At 51.7% G+C, this 14516-nt stretch overlaps 1 protein-coding gene across 1 annotated transcript; it reads left to right on the forward strand.

Annotated features, from left to right (window-relative positions):
- Positions 1-971: 971 nt before the first annotated feature.
- Positions 972-14206, forward strand: LOC133511117 (glutamate decarboxylase 1-like). Its single transcript, XM_061839749.1, has 16 exons — positions 972-1248; positions 2465-2521; positions 3844-3978; positions 4293-4535; positions 5130-5220; positions 8713-8825; positions 9227-9342; positions 9660-9739; positions 10543-10597; positions 10669-10785; positions 10874-10938; positions 11423-11501; positions 11572-11719; positions 11801-11910; positions 11981-12070; positions 12938-14206. The coding sequence occupies exons 1-16, from the start codon at positions 1173-1175 to the stop codon at positions 13109-13111; spliced, it is 1749 nt and encodes a 582-aa protein (XP_061695733.1). The 5' UTR covers positions 972-1172; the 3' UTR covers positions 13112-14206.
- Positions 14207-14516: the final 310 nt, after the last annotated feature.

The raw sequence follows: 14516 nt of genomic DNA on the forward strand, positions 1-14516 counted from the left end.
AATGGCGTTGAAAGAAAAATGCCAAGTTTTCATTTATGAATAGGAATCGGAATTTCCGGATGTGGATGGGGGTGGGGGTGGGCCCCAGTCGGAGCGTTCTGACAGTCCCGATTTGGGCTCGTGTCGGGTCGGCAAAATGTTCCTTTTGCTCAAAGTGCAGAATCCGGATCGGATCGGGTTCCCGAACCGAAGCGCCGTCCTCTCAAGGTCACACGCGTGCGCGCATTGAGGACCTCCAAGGGGGTCGGGGGGGGGGGGGGGTGGGGGGCGTCTCGCAGGTAAATTTGTGTCGTCTTCGGCGTTCTGGTGTGAGTCACGCACGACTGCGGCCGACCAATGGGCGGCCGCCGCCGCTCCTATAAAGAAGCCGCCCGACGTTCTCCGGGGAGCCGGTGGAGACTTGGATATTGGTGGCGACCCCCCCCTTCCCTCCCTCTCCCGCCCCCACCCCCGAGAGCCTCCATTTCCAGCCGGCGCGGACTTTGTGGATTCTGCTCCGGCGTGCGGGTAACGACGTCCGCTCGCCTCGCGGCCCGGCCGACACTCGCGACTTTGAGCCGAAGACGGACGCCCGCAAAGCTTGAAAAAGATTCGCGACACGTCGGCTTTACTTGAAGAAAAACACGGAAAAATATCAGGCGCAGACGACCGGCCACGAACGAATTGGCTCTTTTTTCAATTTGTTTTGTTTTCTTCCTCTCGTCGTCGTTGTCTTTTCCGCTCATATTCGTTGTGCAACAATTGAAGAAATGATTTACGAGCTCATTTATCAGCAGTTGACGTTTTTAATTTCGTCGGCGCAAGCTATTGTGGACAATATGTTTCGCACTGAGGGAAAAATGATCACATTTTCTCCCGTGGCTTTTGTTTTGTTGCTGCTTGATATGATTACAATTAGTATAATAATAATAATAATGTTGTTTTTGTTATTATTATTATTATCGGCGCGGAAATGTCGAATGCGCACCCGTTTGTCCTTCACGTGTCACTTGTGTCAGTGCGCCGAGTGGGCGAGCCAGCATCGCGCACGAAATTTGTCTTTTTTTTTTTTTTGTTTTGTTTTTTTTTTGAAACACTGACACGCGTTGAAGTGGCTGCAGACTGACGTTGACGGCTGTCGCTCTTGTGCTCCTTTCGCAGCTGAAAAGCGGAACTCTGACCGAGCGCGAGTCATGGCCGCGGCAGAGGGGAGAAGCGCCGGCGGAGACCTGGACCCCGGCAGCGGCAATTTAAGGCCCTCGACCGCCAGTACGTCAACACGACCGAACACAACTTCGCCAGCGGTCGAAGGCTGCCTTGCTCAAAGCGCTTTGCACTCTCGACGCGCCCCCGTCGCCCACTTCTGCGTCTGGGGGGGGGGTTGGCCGGTCGCCGCGGTTCAAAAGTGACATCGACGTCTGTCTGCAGTGCACCTTTCCGGCGGGGACATCCTGGAGTTTTCGTACTCTCATCATATTCAAATGAACAATATGCGATCATTTGAATATTGACCCCACGCCCCTCCCCAAAAAACAATTTTGCGCTGTTCTGCATGGACGCCTTTGAGACATTCTCCCTCTTGTCTGCATCACTCTCCCCCCCCAATTTCCTTCCATCCAGCCTCGCTTGCGCATGATTGAAATGTGCAAAATTAATATGGATAATTGTCTGATTTCCTCGGCCGCAGGCGACGTGCCGATCGTTTCCCAATCAATGGATCGATGCCTTCTTGCTGCCTCGTGGCCGTCGGCCCCAATTTCTTCTTTCGATGTGACTCGCCCACGTCGCGCTGCTGTCGGACGACGTCACGACGTCCGCCGTTGCGGCCGGCCGCGCGTGGGCTCGTGCGCGTGTCTGTGCGCTTTCGAACGGCTAATTTTTATTTTTACGTGGGGTGGTGGTGGTGGTGGTGGTGCTTGCTGCTGCTGCTGCTGCAAAAGTTTCTTGGATGTTTGTCGCTGTTGTCGTCGCTCCCGATTGCCCGCTCGAGCATGTCCGGGCGCTCGTGCCTGTGCGCGTGCGTGTAAAAAGCGTCTGCTGGACTTCCCCGACCATCGGCCGCACATGGGCGAGGTTTTGCTCAATTAATTTCTCCCCCCCCCCCCCGTAGGCTCATTTCACGGACACTGATTCCCACGCGCCCCTTGGCTGCTTGTCGGCTGCCTGCGCGTGCCTGTGTGTTCCAATTGATTTGACCTGAGGTTGGAAATGTTCTGACTCGTCGTCGTCTTGTGTCCCGGCGTCCAGGAATGCTTCAAATCCGATTAAGAGTCCAAAATCCAGAAAAAAAAAAAATAAAAATAAATAAATAAATGAACAAAAACTAACCACGCATATTTGAAGGTAGCCAATAAAATTTGAGGGCAATTTTCCTGGACCAAAGAAGTTCCCGAATGGAAGGACACAAGCAGAACATTTGCAATATTCTGACGATTCCGTCCCCGCCGCAACTCCAAGGTTGATAAATGTTTATATTGTGTTGTAGCCTACGAATATGCGTGGATGCATGGCTGTACACGGAAACTGGGCATGAGGATCTGCGGTAAGTCGTCTCCTGCATCCAAGAAATCGTATCAGCGGGGGCTCCGTGGGGCTGTCTTTTGCGAACAATGCCAACGTGGGTCGGAACATGCTGGCATGATGATGGTCAAATATTTGGATGAAAAACGCGGGCCAACAACCAATGGAATTAAACGCAAATCGGAGCGTCGTTCGTCACCTCAAAATGTTGCACCGTTGAATAGGCCTCCGTTTTATTATTGGGTGCCAGTAAAACGAATGAAGGCCCATTTTTATAATGCGCTCGGTTCCGAAAATGATGGCAAGATGCGGCACGGCGGATCTTGTCTGGCGCTAGGAAAAAAAACCCCAAATTAAAACCCCAAAGTGTCAGGTGAGCATCCGCGTCACGTGACGTGCGGCCCGCCCAAAGGGAAGCGTCGCAGTGCGTTAACGTCTCCGAAAAGGTCAGTGGACGTGAGAGCCCCTCTCGCCCACTCTGACCCCCCCTGGCTCCCCCTGCGGGCCCTCCCGCCCCCTCTGCCAGTCCACACTAAGCTCTTCACGCTGCACACACGGACAAAGATGCCAGAAAGCGCACACTCGCAAATTCGGGCAGCACAAAAAACATTTTGGGAAAGATTGCAGTTGCGTTGCGTGAACCAAAATGTTTGGTTTTAATTTTCTGACAAACAATTCTTGCAACTACATACATAGCATAATTACATTACATGATATGAAATTAGAAAATGAATGCTTGTGCAAATACATTTCGATGACACCCCCCCCCCCCCAGCAAAAACCACGTTTTTGATCATAAACAATGCATGTGAGATTGACCGAAATTGAAACTGTAACGGATCAAAAGTGAATTCGATTGAAAATTGAAATCGATGGGTGCAAATCCCTTGGTCTCAGACACGGACTCCGGAATTCTAAAAAACGCAAGACCCCATTTATCCCAAAGTGAAATCGTATGATTAATAATAATAATAATAATAAATCGTGGCTTTGCGTTGATGGCCGCGGTCAATTTTCTCGAGTTTGTTGGCCAATCAGCGGGCCTGGCGGGCCTCGAAAGGCGGCGGATCGCTCACGGTAGGGCATAATTTTCATTTGTATTTTTGGGATGGGAGTAGCCGGAAGCTGTCCAATGAGTAGGGTGGTGGGGGGAGGGGCGTGGTCTTCTCTCTACGTAGTCCAGCCTCGCTTCGGCCTCCATCAGAAATGTTGAAATGATGCTGAAGCGCAACTGGACGCCAACGTCACACCTCGATTTGACATCTTTGCAATTTTGCGGCAAGGAAATGTCGGGCGATAACTCGTGCCCCGCTCCCGCCCCCGCCCCGCGCAATTCCGCTTCAGGCTTCCTGCAGAAGAACAACAGCCTGGAGGAGAAAGGAAGGCTGGCGCAGAAGAAGCTGCTCTCCTGCGACAACAGCGACAGGGACGCCCGCTTCCGACGCACCGAGACCGACTTCTCCAACCTGTTCGCCCGAGGTGCGCCCAACCAAAGAACGCAAAACGTTTCGAACCAGTACCCGCAGCCTGCGTTGTGATTGGAGCGCCAGTCATTATTTCCCGTAGTTAAAATGATTTTTCTTGCTGTTGTTGTTGTTGTTCCTGTGAGCACTGAGCATCTTTACGATGCGCCCTGCATGACTTATTGCACATATATGTAAGCCTGGACGTACGATACTTTTATTTTCATTATTATTTTGTTACCCATAGGATAAAGTTGCGTGAAAATGTTTTTTTTTTAACGTTAAGATGTTTAGATGTTATTACCTCATCCCCCTTCCCCGCTTTTGCAGACTTGTTGCCTGCCAAGAATGGAGAAGAAGCCACGATGCAGTTTTTACTGGAGGTGGTTGACATCCTGACCAACTACGTGAAGAAGACCTTCGAGCGCTCCACCAAGGTTCTGGACTTCCACCACCCTCACCAGCTGCTGGAGGGCATGGAGGGCTTCAACCTGGAGCTGTCCGACCAGCCCGAGTCTCTGGAGCAGATCCTGGTGGACTGCAGGGACACCCTCAAATACGGAGTCCGCACAGGTACGGCTGGATAACACGCGAAAAACGGGCCCCCGACACCAATATGTGGCTCCTAATTGCTAGTATTAGTACATCTGTGGCGCTGAAGACGAGCTGGAAATGCCACCATTTGTGTTTTGGACACCGCCTTCGTTTTCTAGACTCTGCGAAAACGTCCCCGCTGCTGGAGGCCTACGAACGGCACATTTACGTGGGATTTCTCTCCTTGAGTGGATTTCTGCTGGAGGGTTTTGGGGTGGGGGAGTCGGGAGGGGGGCAGCCCGGAGTCGAAACGGCTGTCGCACGCTAACTGGAAAGATTGTTAGCGGGGTGCCGCCGGACAAATGCAAGCCCAAAATGCCGAACACGTTCAGCCACTTCATATGTTGCGACTGAAGGTTGCCAAGATGATGGCGGATGGGTTACATGAGATGAGATGAGATGAGATGAGATGAGATGAGATGAGATGGGATGAGATAGATAGATAGATAGATCGATCGATCAATCATTTCAGGTGAGGAGGTGGTTCCATTTTGGAGTGAAATGACGTGCCGGGCTTGCACAGAACCCGTCCGTCTGTCCCGGCCACTTATTATGTGGCTTTCGGTCTTTCAGGTCACCCTCGCTTCTTCAACCAGTTGTCGTCGGGTTTGGACATCATCGGCCTGGCGGGCGAGTGGCTCACGTCCACGGCCAACACCAACATGTGAGTCACGCACGCCGGCCGTCGGGAAGCGAGACAAACGTTTGTCGGCATTTGGCGTTTGTAGGCCACTCGGCTCTCCGCAGCCACGCCGCCGTGGTCGTCGTGGAGCCGCCCGGCGTGTCTAGTTCTTTCCCGCCTCAGGGGAACTTAGATTGCATATTGATCCCGGGTCACCGAGGCCCGGTCCCATCGAGGGCATCGACCGTATCGAGTTCCCGCTTGTCGTGACGCGGGCGCACCCCGACGCGAAAAACGTTCACGCACGCCGCCGTGCGGCGTCAGAACGACGGAAGACTCACACGTTTCCAAAGGTCAGCGGCCCAACTTTGGAATTTTACATGCATAAAACTCAGAAGAAAACAATGAGAAATAAGGAGGAAAAAGGAGAAAGTGCAGAAGTGGTGGGACGGTGGAGCGTTGGCCTCCCAGTTCTGAGGACCGGGGTTCAAATCCCGGCCACGCCTGCATGTTCTCCCCGTGCCTCTGTGCCGCGACCCTCGTGAGGATAAGCAGCTCGGAAAATGAAAAGTACAGAAGCCGTGCTGCTAAAGAGAATTGGTTCCCAATTGGGGATGGAGTCCGCCATTTTGTTCATTGCCTTCACGAACAAAATTTGTGTTGACGAGGTCCATATGACGGCATCGTCTCCATTTTTCGACGGCGTCATCGAGCCGTCGTGGCCAAACTCTCGCTGGAGAAAAGCAGGACCTCCAAATCCGAGGCCGTGGACCTCGGATCTCGGAGTCATCCTCGTCGTGGTGACGGAAGATTCTCCATTTAGCGCTCGAGCGCCGCTCCTGCCCTGGCTTCAGGTCGGGACCCAAAGGACGAGACGGCGGACACGGGCGGCCCAAAGCAGTTGACCCGAGAACGCCGGAGAAGCTCGCTCAGGAGGCCTTGTGCCTCCGCATCGAGTCCAGGCAGAAAAAGTGGCTAAAGACCGCTTTAGTGATGAAGGAGACACGTTTGTCAAAGCCCCCCCCCCCTAAAATAAATAAATAAATAAATAAAAGGAACTCTTTCAACAATGTGATGCATTCATGCTAGCCCCCCCCCCCAAACAAAAAAAGTGTTGCAAATACGAAGATGGAATAAAAGATCAATGTGTAATCATTGCAGACTGGGAGGCTTCATGTCTCCAATTTGCCAGCAGACGAGTCAGGAAGCCACGCCCTTGGTATCACCCCCACGACCCCCCCCCCCCCCCCACGACCACACGCAGCACCAGCAGCAGCAGCAGCAGCAGCGACCCTTTCCGGCCCATTGAACGTGGGCTCGTTGCGAGCTGGTTTGGGCAGATCGCCCGACCAACCGGCCCCCTCGCGGTCCCACAAAGGCCCGGGGGTGGGGGGGCATGGAGGCGGCACGTGGCGGGGTCGGTCACACAAAAGGCGCCCGTGCCCCCGGGGGGCGCTAATGGGGGCGTTTAGGGGCTCTCCCTGGAGACTCGGGGCTCATTTGCACCCTCAAAAGACCCGTGATTGCCTGTGATTGCCATAATCGTCGCCATTATCGGCATGATGGCGTGAAACGAGACAACAGAATAGGGGGGGGGGGGTCGTCTGCGGGGGCTGGAATACATCAAATGCCGTCTTGAATCTGAAACAACGCCGTCGTCTTCTCTGGCCCACTGAATTTCCTTTTGAAGAGCAACTTTACTGATATGATCGTTTGATTTCTTGCTAGTTGTCGGCTGACAAGTTGAATGGCAAAATCTTCTGATTGGTCGCTGTGCCAAATGAAGTAATCAATTTTTTTTGAACACCGAGCGCCTGGACTGTTGCGTTTGTCGCTTCTTTTCCAAACGTTACTCGAGGCGTCTTTTGCATTAACGCCGCCAAAGAGAGCCTCGTGAAGTTGTCGCAGTACACCAGAGGGATCTGGGACGATGCAGCCATTTTGCGTTGACGGATGAAAATCTCTTTGCCGCAATGACGATCGGATAAAACTGAGTGTGTGTGTGTGTGTCAGGATTATGAAGTAGTTGGGCTCATTTTTGCGCTTGAGGGGCGCCGGTCACACTGCCACCTTGCTCGTGGCTGCCCCCTGGTTGCGAATCCCGCCATGCATTTAAGCCTGGTGCGTCACGTCTTATTTTACCAGCTGGTTGTGACTTTTGTGTGTGAGGGATTTGCCTCGTTGCCTCGTCCCGGCGTTCTTGTGCCACCGTCCAGTCAATGTGGAATATTTTTGGCCTCCGAGTACGTGACCTGATTTGATGATTTTTGTCGCCACGTTTTTGGGCCGGCCGCTGACCTCTGCCTGTACGAAACTTCCCTTCGCCTCAGCGTCCTGCATTTGCGTCCGAGCCTCCGTCTCTGGCCCGTCACATCCCCGCAGAGTTTGAAGGGCACGCCATGGGAAGCATTTTTGTTGTTGTTGTGAAACTGTTTACGTCTTTACTGTTATTAAAAAAAAAAGCGCACTTGGACGACCCCCAGCCTACGAAAGCCGCAAATTTGAAATTGTTTCGAGCAAAATTTGGACTCTGACTTGAGGATGCGAGACGCTTAGCCGCGGAATTTCCGGGGAGGAACAAAACAAAAGGTTAAATCGGGAGAATACATTTTTCCGTGGTTTTTCCTTGATTTCTGCATGCGGAATTTGGAATTGATTGCATTGAATTGGACGAAATGACCCAGACGTTCCCGTTTTGGCCTCGGCGTCCTTCGCGTGCCTCGTGGCGCAAGTGGTCTCTCTCGCCCCCCACTTTGCGTGCGGACGACGTTTTCCTACGGGGATGCCGGGCCGCCTGCGTGCGACGTGTGACGCACGCGCCGCGTTATCTTCGGCCAACAGACGCCGCATTGCCAGATTGCCATCGCCGCATTGTGCGCTTTAATGAAAGGGCGGCGCTCGTCCGTCCGGCAGCATCTGAACATGAATGTTTGCCGCTATCGCCGGCTTTCATGAGCGCACTCGCTCCAATTTGCGCTTGGGTTGGAATCAAGCAGCAGCTCGTGCAAAAGCAAGCCCTCTTTGTGTGCGCGCACTTTTCTTCCCGTACGCGGAATTTTCATCCAATCACTCGTGGCAGAAACGTGTCGCAATTTCCCACCTTTTTGGAATCCCACGCTGCTTCTCCGCGCGTCGACGTCTCCCATTTGGGTCTCCCGAGAGCCACCGCAGATTTGAAAAAGTTGCCGGTTAACGTCACATTTCAGTCATTAATCGCTAAAGCAAAAATTGACAGCGACATTCGGGAAGGAAGCGGCGACGCTCATGGGAAAACGGCAGAAGAAGACCGTAGTCCCAAAACCTGCTGCAAAATCCCGAAAGCTCATTTGGGTCACCTCGCACATTTTGATACTTGGAACTCTTTTTCCCTTCGAAACAATGACAGCCTTTGATGGCCAAAGATTTTCAGCATCAGGAAATTGAGTGGGCCGAGTCTTTATGAAAGGTTATGAAATGGGCAAACTGCGAATGGCGCAGCTGGAGATGCGCGCGCTGATGCCAGCTTTTTTTTTTTTTTTTTTGTCTGATTGACAGGTTCACCTACGAGATCGCACCCGTGTTTGTTTTAATGGAGCAGCTGACCCTGAAGAAGATGCGCGAGATGATCGGCTGGCCCGGCGGCGAGGGGGACGGCCTCTTCTCGCCAGGTGAGCCGCGAAACCAGCAACCGGCCACTTTCCCGCTCTCTGTCTTTTGCCGTCAGCAATTTCAGCACCGCAAGTCGAACGAATCAATTCCAGGCTGAAAACCTCAATCAAATGCTTGAACTGCGACTTGTCAAATGGACCATTTTCAGCCCTTTTCAGACGTGCTGTTGGTTGGCTGGCTTTCCCGTCCATTTGCGTGCTCACCCAGCACAATTCCTAGCATTGGCCACACGACATAACTACATTTATTTTATTTTATTTTATTTTTTGAACAGCAAGACAATTTACCTTCCAAATATCACTAAAACATATTTGCAAATCACACAATCCCGTCACAAAGCAATTTGTTTGCAAACATTTTTCACGAACCGAGGTTTACAACCATTTCTTCTCCACGACAGGGGGCGCTATTTCTAACATGTACAGCGTGATGATCGCACGTTACAAGTATTTCCCCGAGGTCAAGACCAAAGGGATGTCTGCCGCTCCTCGATTGGTTCTCTTCACGTCGGAACACGTACGTTGTATGACACGCACACACAATTTTGGTCACCGACGGGCCATTTCGAATCTTCAATCAACCTGGCGTGCAGGATTTTGGGAAGTATGAGCAAAGCTGCGTCCCCGGAGAAAAGCCACACAGGCACCGGGAGAATGCGCAAACTCCGCAAAGAATTTGAACCTGCGACCTCACAAATAGTTTTGCTGCAGCTGATCAAGCAATTATTTGCTCAAACAAAAGCATCTCCTAAAATACTTTTCCATTTTGAAGAAATGCGGGCGGGAATGGGTTTTCCCTTTTGAGCGCTCGCCTGACGTCTTTTGTCCCCGCAGAGTCACTACTCCATTAAGAAGGCGGGCGCCGCTCTGGGTTTCGGTACCGAGAACGTCATTCTGCTGAGCACGGACGAGAGGTACGCGTGACACGTAAAACAAACAAACAAACAAACAAAGAAACAAACAAAGATGTAGGCAGCACATCCGGCCTCCAACCTTACGGGGTCTCTTCAAGGTTTCGATACTTTTCCCTTTTCAATTTGGGTTCGGGACAGATGTGAGCCCATCCGCCATTGGACAGTTTTTCGAAGCCCGTCATTCCCTCGCCAGATGAAATTGCGGAAGAACTGACGCAATCCAGAGCAGGTTTCTCAAAACAGGATTTGTTCTTGATGGACTCCGCAGTCCAAGGTCACGTTCGATTCTGCCGACGCTTCCCAAAGTGATCCAGCTTCCCCGGTGACAATTTGACGCAGAGGATTTGATCACCGTACTCGACAACCTCGAGTGCGTCTGGCTAAAGCTTGCTGACGCTCCCGAGTCGCCACGATTTAGGATTTGGATTTTTTTCCGATGTTGCGTTGACGTGCAGAGGTCTGGATGGACCTTGCCTGGCTTCGCGCAAACGCCTACTGCGGAGGTTCAAGCGGCGGTAGCGGTCCGTCAAGAGCAGATTCCGTTTGGAGAACCTCGCCACAGATAGCGTGCAAAGTTCTACGAGATGGAGCGACGTGACGGCCAGCCGGCTTCTCACGGCGGCGCCAAACCGAGACGGAAAAACATCTTTCCGGGCGGCCGTTGCATATGCGTACAGTTGGCGAGTTCCGGGCGAGGGAACGGGAGGCTTCCAAAAAGTGCGAGGCCGACGCTGGCAACTGCCGACGGCCTCCCGTCTGTCCGCTCGATAGCGTTAGCAGGTGTCATGTCACAATCTTTGCAGGGGGAGGGTCATTCCTGCCGACCTGGAGGCGAAGATCATTGACGCCAAGCAGAAGGTGGGCGCGCCCTCTGTCGGACTTTTCTCTTGTTTGCCTGCCAAGCGCCGACACTTGTTTCCCTTTGCCAGGGCTACGTGCCGTTATTTGTCAACGCCACCGGCGGCTCCACCGTCTACGGCGCCTTCGACCCCATCAACGAGATTGCTGACATTTGCGAGAAGTACGACCTGTGGCTGCACGTTGACGTAAGTCCCCCGACGACTGGCATCACGTGGTACGACAATCCTTGCGAAACGTGACTGTTTTGGCGCCTTTGTGGTTTTGTCCCGCAAGGGAGCGTGGGGCGGCGGTCTGCTGATGTCCAGGAAGCACCGCCATAAGCTCAACGGAATTGAGAGGTAAGTCAAACGCAAAACCAGATTTCTCCGTTTTCGACACGTTTGAGAGGTGCTTGCGCAGCGGGCGGCTGACCGATCATTTGCAACAATGAACAATTGAGGGTCATCAAGTATCTGATGCTACGGTAATTGATTTGCACGCAATCGAAATCTTTGCAAAAGTTATATTCATTTCCCGGCCTGTCATACAGAGATAATATCGCTCACTATTGATTGATGACCGTTGCTCTAGTCGGTTTTATCGTCTTCTAATATCTCTCGTGTGTATTATCGTAATCCGGTCCAGTATCTGGGCTATTCCTCGCAAATAATCGCATCAGTTGTCGGTCGGACGTAGTAGCGGCCACCGTCACTGCAAACGGCCGGCGGGTCGGCGGAAGGCGAGCGTTCCTCCCTTCCCTCTGCGATCCCGAAGCGCGTCCTGCGCGCTAGCAGCAGGGTTCCCGTTCCGTTTTGACGGCGGCGTCCCATTTCCGCCGCGCAGGGCCAACTCCGTCACTTGGAACCCCCACAAGATGATGGGCGTCCCCCTGCAGTGTTCCGCCATCCTGGTCAGAGAGAAGGTAGACAAACGTGGGTGGGGCAGGTCACGGCTTGGAGCCGGAGACTGACATGGGTGCGTGTTTGGCGCAGGGGCTGATGGGGGGCTGCAACTCCATGTGTGCCGGCTATTTGTTCCAACAAGACAAGCAGTACGACGTCACGTACGACACCGGCGACAAAGCCATTCAGTGCGGCCGCCATGTCGACATATTCAAGTTCTGGCTCATGTGGAAGCCAAGGTAAGACACCAACCCACAAGAGCACGTCACTCTTTTTTTTTTTTAACGTGCTTTTGTTTGAATGTTGGGTTTCTCCTCGCAGGGCACCGTTGGCTTCGAGCAGCACATAGACAGGTGCTTGGATCTGTCTCAGTATCTGTACAACAAGATCAAGAACAGGGAGGGATACGAGATGGTGTTCGACGGCGTGGTAAGCCGTCCCCGTTCGGGATGCTTCCGCACGGTGCTCGCGGGGTAATCGGGACTCTTTCCGTCCGCAGCCTCAGCACACCAACGTTTGCTTCTGGTACATCCCGCCCAGCCTCAGAGGAGTTCCTGACAGCGAGGAGCGACGGGAGAAGCTCCACAGGGTGAGACACCGCAGTCCAATCTTTGCTCATGTCGCTAAGCGGTCGGCGCCAGGGTTCTTCCGGGTGGCAAAAACCCTAACCCGAGACACCTCCCGAGAGCTCGAGTTAAAAAAGCAAAAGCGATCCACCGAACGGACCGGATTTCATAAATAGTTGTCGAACCTTCGTCATCTGGTTTTACCTGGATATAAAAAGTCAACATGCTTTTATTCAATTGTCAGGTGATCTAAAAAAGAAATCCATTCCCCGATGAATCACATCGACACCCTTAATGTGACCAACGCAACAACATAATCTGGATTAAAAAAAAAAAACAACAACCAAAAACTTTTCCTGAGGAGAGTTAAAAAATAAACAGCTCCTCATCATGTGGTTGAAAAATTGTGCCGACGTGCTCGTGACGGTCGACGTGGCCGTCTTCAGAATCAAACCTTCAGATTCATCTTAAGTGAGTCAGTGGGTACCTCCCATCGATTACCCTCAGACGCATTTCAGCGATTTAGATGTGTTCAGAATCCCCCCCCCCCCACCGCTCCCCTTGACGAAGACCCCAGTTTTGAGAAAAGCAGCCCCAAGCCCCGAGGCTGCCGCCGCCGTGCTTTACTTTAGGGTCGGCGTTCTTTTGGGGCACGAGCGCTCTCGCGTACGTGGCAAATATTCCCCTGCTTGAATTCCCGGATGCCGGTTCCGCCTCGGTTTCGTCGGACCGGAACACATGATCTCACGTGCGTTTGGGAGATTTCAAGCGTGTTTTCTGAAAGCGAGCTCGACTTCGTCGGCCATCATTCCATCTGACGAAACGAAAACGCGCTCTGGACGTGATTATTTATTGACAGCACAGCATTTGGTATTGTTGATCGGCCGCAGGTTGCACCGAAGATCAAGGCCATGATGATGGAGTCGGGAACCACCATGGTGGGCTACCAGCCTCAGGGAAACAAAGTCAACTTCTTCCGAATGGTCGTGTCCAATCACGCGGCGACCCGATCCGACATCGACTTCCTCATCGAGGAGATCGAGAGGCTGGGTCGTGACCTGTAGACCGACCTGCAGTCTTCTTTCTACGTGTTCCCCCTCCGAGGAGAGACCCAACAATAAGACGGCAAGGACCCCCCCCCCACCCCCCCCCCCAATCCTAATGTGCACACATTCGTCCCCCTTTAGCTCGATGGCAACATGTTGCAGGTACGTGGTGGCCGCGTCCTGCCGGGAATTCTCGTCGTGCGTGCGTTCAATCGTGTATCATTTCGCGTCGTGCGTTTTTCTGTGGGTGTGCGCCAAAAGCAGCCGAGCACGCTTCAAAACCTGACGAGGGTCAGCACATTTTTTTTTTTCTTTTTTTTTCTGGACACAACCGTGCGTGTATTTACAATACTCACTGGATAAGTATTTTAGGCATGCCATTTACTCAAGATAAGCTCGTAAATATAAGTGTGAAATCTCCGGAGGAAGCGCGTTCTGTTCCGTTCCGTTGCCGTCTTTGATTTGTGTTCGTGTGTGATTCCCATTTCGTTTACGTGTTCTGAAAAAGTATTTAGTCACATATAGAAAATGTTGAATTTTCAATGTATGCAGATTCAGGTATTTTAACGTGGTGATTATTTGTATGATGTAAATCGTGGGTCATTGAAATATTTGTCGGCCAAAGAATCGAGCGGAAATTGTGCGCGTCGTTATTCCTCCTCATTAATATTTCGCTGCGTGTGAGACGCGTGAAACGTCAACTTTCGATCGATTTCCGTGACTGGGAGTCTTTGATTGCAAGGAAATTGCATTGGAGTGGGAGAATGGAGTTGGGCGCACTTACCGTAATATAGTTCTATTTATTGTCACACGTATTCAATGTATTTCCGCTATTATGGGAGCTCGACTGAGGAGTCCCCCTTTGTGTCTTTGCACTAGTTTCGCGTTTCTTTCCTCCATTGTGAATGATGTAAAAGGCAGTATCGTATAAAGATATTGACGAAACGCGGACGGGAACCGGGGACCATAATGCGAATCGAACAATTGCATAAAGGATATTGAAACAGATCAGCTGCTGTATGGGACCAGGATGGTTTCGCGAAGGAATGTTTACCAAGAGATTATCTGGAGGCACTTTAACAAAAGAAATGAAACGGGAAGAAAAGAACAGAGTCCCCAATCAGATGTTTAATAAAGTTTACGAAACAATTACGACTTGTTGAATCTTCAATTTCTGTCCCATAATATGAACACACACGCTTGTTTTTTGTCAAACTCAGATTGTCGCACATTTTTATACTATTCATAATCCCGCTAAAGGGGGTTATTTTTCACTCTTTTGCCAGCATTTGATACTTCAGCGTTCTGCAAATTCTATTTCCTAATCAGATTTGCTCGATTTACATAAACAGACATCGCTATCCATGCGTTATTCTCTTGACCGCTTATTATTATTATTATTATTATTATTATTGCTATTACG

The sequence above is a fragment of the Syngnathoides biaculeatus genome, chromosome 13 (assembly GCF_019802595.1).
Source record: "Syngnathoides biaculeatus isolate LvHL_M chromosome 13, ASM1980259v1, whole genome shotgun sequence".
Taxonomy (NCBI): domain Eukaryota; kingdom Metazoa; phylum Chordata; class Actinopteri; order Syngnathiformes; family Syngnathidae; genus Syngnathoides; species Syngnathoides biaculeatus.

Coding starts and splice junctions, on each gene's coding strand:
- LOC133511117 (XM_061839749.1), top strand. CDS start 1,173: ATGGCCGCGGCAGAGGGGAGAAGCGCCGGCGGAGACCTGGACCCCGGC. Junction 3,979..4,292: donor CTCCAACCTGTTCGCCCGAG/GTGCGCCCAACC, acceptor CCGCTTTTGCAG/ACTTGTTGCCTGCCAAGAAT. Junction 12,071..12,937: donor GACGGGAGAAGCTCCACAGG/GTGAGACACCGC, acceptor GATCGGCCGCAG/GTTGCACCGAAGATCAAGGC.